The 5124-nt window shown below is 39.7% G+C and overlaps 1 protein-coding gene across 1 annotated transcript; it reads left to right on the top strand.

The window, feature by feature from the left end:
• Positions 1-1919: 1919 nt before the first annotated feature.
• Positions 1920-3542, top strand: bhlhe23 (basic helix-loop-helix family, member e23). Its single transcript, XM_073823702.1, has one exon. It carries the CDS (start codon positions 2216-2218, stop codon positions 2897-2899), a length of 684 nt encoding a protein of 227 aa, XP_073679803.1. The 5' UTR covers positions 1920-2215; the 3' UTR covers positions 2900-3542.
• The last annotated feature ends 1582 nt before the right edge of the window (positions 3543-5124 follow it).

Below are 5124 nucleotides of genomic sequence, written 5' to 3'. Positions count from 1 at the left end.
TTCACTTTCATTACAAAAATGTACAGATAATGTACTCATTCTCTTGTCATCCAAGATGTTCATGTCCTTCTTTCTTCAGTCGTAAAGAAATTATGTATTTTCATATTTTTGAGGAAAACATTTCAGGATTTCTATCCATATAATGGATATGTATGGCGCCCCCAAGTTTGAACTTCCAAAATACAGTTTAAATGCAGCTTCAAAATGCTCTAAATGATCCCAGCCGAGGAAGAAGGGTCTTATCTAGCGAAACGATTGGTTATTTTAAAAACAAATTGACAATTTATATACTTTTTAACCTCAAATGCTCGTCTTGCCTCTTCTCTGTGATGTGCATGTGTAGTCTGTGTGATCTGGGTCAGTACAGTTGGGGTATGTCGAAAAACTCCCATCTCGTTTTCTTCCACAACTTCAAAATCGTCCTACATCGCTGCAAAAGTACCGATCCAGTGTTTACAAAGTGAACATACAAAGATAATACAGCATTATAGGACGATTTTGACGTTGAAGACAAAAACGAGATGGGAGTTTTTCGACATACCCTAACTGTATTGACCCGGATCACACAGACTACGCATGTGCATCACAGAGACGAGACAAGACGAGCATTTGAGGTAAAAAAGTATATAAATTGTCAATTTGTTTAGAAAATAACCGATTGTTTCGCTAGATAAGACCCTTCTTCCTCAGCTGGGATCATTTAGAGCCCTTTAAAGCTGCATTTAAACTGCATTTTGGAAGTTCAAACCTGGGGGCGCCATACATATCCATTATATGGAGAGAAATCCTAAAATGTTTTCCTCAAAAAACATAATTTCTTTACAACTGAAGAAAGAAAGACATAAACATCTTGGATGACAAGGGGGTGAGTACATTATCTGTACATTTTTGTTCTGAAAGTGAACTAATCCTTTAAGTCCGACTTGGCCTTGGCCTATTTTGGACTCCAACTCGACTCAACTGGCTTCAATTTTTGGCCACTGGAACTTCCATTGGTTCCCTTTGTAATTTTCTATTCACCATATTTTTATTTTGTTTATTGTAAATTTCATGGGTCTGGCTTCCGCATCCAGCTATTTTTAGCTGTAGAAAACAGCTCGTTTTGCTGCTAGATATTGCAAATTGATGTCTTACCATATTATTTTAATGTATAATCTTAATTATTAAAGCACTGGTTTGTAGTGCAAACAGTTTTACCATTTACTGCATGTTGTTATTTTTCTCTTTATTTCCCTATTGCAACTAATGGACTGGTCTCTAATAAGCAAAATGCTAATTTTGCTTCAGTTTTAGCACTACAAACTGAACCTCTGCATAGTTTTTTAATGCAGTGTTGGGTTACTCGGACTCAAGTTCGGTCTCGAATACAACTTTTAGTGGACTGTGACTTGTCAAGGACTCGAATGCATTTTTACTCAGACTCAAGTCTTTGGGACTTGGACTTGAGTCCGACTTGGCCCATTTTGGATTTAGACTCGACTCGATTTAGGTGGACTCAATAAACAATAAATGAATTCAGTGTTCGTCTTTAACAGTTGTATTTCATATGAGATATACAACATTTGTCTACACAATTAGTTCACAAGGCTGCAAGTGGCAGAAATAAATGTATGCTCTACAACAAGTTGTTTTGATCGTTAGCTAACTAAAAAAAGAGGAAACATCCCGTTGTTATCCCGTTGTTAATTTGGTGTAGTTGATTGGAATATTAAAGAATATTAGGTACAATGGCTGTTCACTGTAATGTGCCGGCCATGAATTACATTATGCCATCATTTGTTCAGCAGTTATCATTGCTATAGTTGAATTTAGGAGCATGCCAGTTTCTAATCTTCTTAATTAAAACGCCCTCCTGATTGGACAGAGTGATAATCCCGCGGGGCCTCGCGCTCTTACTCACTAGCAAGTAGGACTGAGCGCGAGTCTCAATCTGCCCAGGGCGAGGGCAAGACGCACTGCAAGAACGCGCGCAAGTTCAGACGAGGCGTCTAAAGTGCACGTAACATCACTGTCTGCGCGGAAGAGCGTTACGCGAGTGCTCGACGTGATAGGGGAAGAAAGATCTCTATCAAAAAGTGACTTCATTTTCAGCAACCCTTTGGAGAACGCCAACGAAAGAAAAGAAAGAAGACAGCGGGAGGAAGCTTTCAAGAGCGCGCCCGAAAGTTTTCCATCCGGTCCGTTTTTTGTTTTAGTTTTATTTCGTTTCTCCAAAATGAATGTCGGCGACGAGAACTTGCTGAAATCGATCAGCAACGACACTCTGCTGGACCTGACGCAGCGCTACGGACAGTCCGCCTTCGGTTTCGGCGCTGGCCATGGTGCTGGAAGTCCTGGTCGCTTCTCCCTCACACCTGCTGCGGATTTCCTCTCCGGTCAAACGGGGAAGTCGAACGAAAGTGGCGGAGAGCAGACCAGCGATGAAGACGACGGCTTCGACCACCTCGAGTCCCGTAAAAGAGGCGCGGGCTTCGACGAAGAGAAGCATCCGGGCGCACTGGGCAAGAAGCCGAAGGAGCAGAGATCTCTCCGGCTGAGCATCAACGCGCGGGAGCGGAGACGCATGCACGACCTGAACGACGCGCTGGACGGCCTGAGGTCTGTGATTCCCTACGCGCACAGTCCGTCAGTGAGAAAACTCTCTAAAATCGCAACTTTGCTTCTTGCAAAAAACTACATCCTAATGCAGGCGCAGGCGCTGGAGGAAATGCGCCGGTTGGTGGCTTATCTAAACCAAGGACAGACTATAACTTCGCCGATTCCCACCGCGCTCGCACCTTTCGGACAGGCGGCCGTGTATCCGTTTTCGAGCACGGCGCTGGCCACCTGCGCGGAGAAATGCACCTCATTCTCCGGAAACCCGTCCAACCTGTTCAAACACTGCAACGACAAGCCTTGACTTCTACGCGCTGAACTCTTCCTGCCTCATCCTTATGTTGGTCTGAATTCGCTTTGTTTTATTTTGTTGGGAATGGGCTTAGGTCTGATTCAAAACCCCTGCTACGTGTCTAAATAACTATGATGATTTATTAGATAACACAACAAATAATGTTAAATAACTGAGGGACACAGTATTACTGGAATAAGCTTTTAAACTCCTCGATTTTTAAAGCCTTTTTCCTTTTATCCCAAATGAACAAAACAAACAAAAGAAATTCTATGTTACAGGTTCACAGCTTGCAACGGATTTATTTCTCAATCAATTCAAACCTTTTCTCTTTCGGTTTCTGCGTTGTTGGTGAACTATGCAATTTACTGCAATTGCCCACAGACGATAATTTCTTAAAAACCAGTGTCAGAAATGAATAAACGGAAGCTGAACTGTCTCGCCTCCATCAGTGTATTAGGAAAAACGGTGTAACATTCTCAAATGTTTGGCCTAAAAGATTTTGTTTTTGTTATTGCACAGTTCACTTGATTGTATTGTACAACTGTGAAGAATACTTGATCAAGCCTACAACGCATTTGATCTTGTTGCGACATGAGTTTCATACTGTATATTGTTTATATGTCTTTATAATTAAAACATATATCTATGACCATCTCTGTTTTTTTTTCTTCTCCCAAACATATGCTCTGTTTACTCATTTAATTTCTTTTCAAACTTAAGAAATTACGTTTTCCTCCAGAAAAGATTCTTAGTGTTTGGAAATTTGTAACATTTTCTTTTCACAAAATGTTTAAAGGCTTTTGACATGAACAAACTGAGTTCTGGTTTGCTTGCACTGCAAATGTCAGGTTTTTTTTTTTTTTTACTGCTTTTGTTTTATACATCCCGTGCAATGTCCTTTTGCAAATCATTTAATAACATTAAAGGATTTGAAAATAACTGTGCAGTATTGATGGTCCAAAACAAAAGCTTAAGTTGTTGTTATTGTTGTTCGTAAACAGGGCCTAGGACGTGTACATGCCAACAGGAGTGTCTCTCACTTTTATGTAGCCTATTGAAGGGTTGTGTCACGATTCTAACGTGTATTATAGTTATCTCTTAAATGAGACTGGTCTCTGGTCTTCACTGGTAAGATGCGGCCTGCTGCTGTTGTGCATGAGCCGGAAGCGCCCCGGGGCCGAAGGGACCTGTCCTTGAGTATTTGTGTGATCGTGAATCGGCAGTGTTCTGTAACTTACCCGTTCCACTTATTAACACGATTTCAGCGCCTGTCGTCCACGGCCTGCTAATGTATAAGCGCAGCAAAGGCAGTTTCATACACACCGCTCTTTAACTAAACAAGACCTTTGTCAGTGGTCTAACCCGAAATCGATATATCACTTTGTTTCAGACGGTTCTACTTTGTTAATTTAGCCTCGGAGAATTTAAGCGTTTTACACACTTGATTATGCCAACAGAGGACGCAAATATACACCATAACGCGTTTAAGAATAGTTTTAATAATTAAATTCTATGTTTAATACATTTAAAATACTATAGGCTATTTTAAGTTGTTAATTAGATGTATGCCTGTACAGTAATTTTGAAATTTAGACTTCTGTTTTGGAAAAAAAAAAAACACGATTCCTGAGTCACTGCACGAAAAGTGTGTTTTTTTATTTTACCAATGAACATAATTTTCATAATTTCTATATTCACAATTAGCATAGACTTTTGGCCTATCCATTTGTGCTGTTACCCGTGTTTAGAAAAACACACTGGATAAGACTCAGTTTCGTTACTTTTCAAAGGAATTGCTACTGTATATATTTAAATATTTACGTATAGCTTAATATGGCACTATGCAATTTAGTAACACTTGTTATGAACATTTTATTTAAGGGAATTTTTTTAATTAAAAAATTAATAATCAGATTTTCAGAATGGAAAACTCTTATTTCAAGCTTCATAATAATATTGTTTGCACATTAAAGGACCGTAACCTTATGCAAAATTATATTTTGAATTCTTATTATTTTAACTATATACAGTTCTTTAAATGTAGCCTTGTTTTTAATGCGTTGTATAGTCATTCCAGTGAGAGGTGTTCTTTAAAGACGAGATTCCCCTCGCATTATGCCATCACTTCTAATGATCTTCAGTCTCTGTACCTGTCCACTAAGTGTGCACTAGAGAGAAAGTGATCTTGAACTCACGCTGCGTTAAATGAACAGTCATCACTCCCAGTGGGTGCG

The sequence above is a fragment of the Garra rufa genome, chromosome 18 (assembly GCF_049309525.1).
Source record: "Garra rufa chromosome 18, GarRuf1.0, whole genome shotgun sequence".
NCBI lineage: Eukaryota > Metazoa > Chordata > Actinopteri > Cypriniformes > Cyprinidae > Garra > Garra rufa.
Note: the sequence above shows the minus strand (reverse complement) of the source record. Positions and strands in the feature narration are given on the sequence as shown.

Coding starts and splice junctions, on each gene's coding strand:
- bhlhe23 (XM_073823702.1), top strand. CDS start 2,216: ATGAATGTCGGCGACGAGAACTTGCTGAAATCGATCAGCAACGACACT.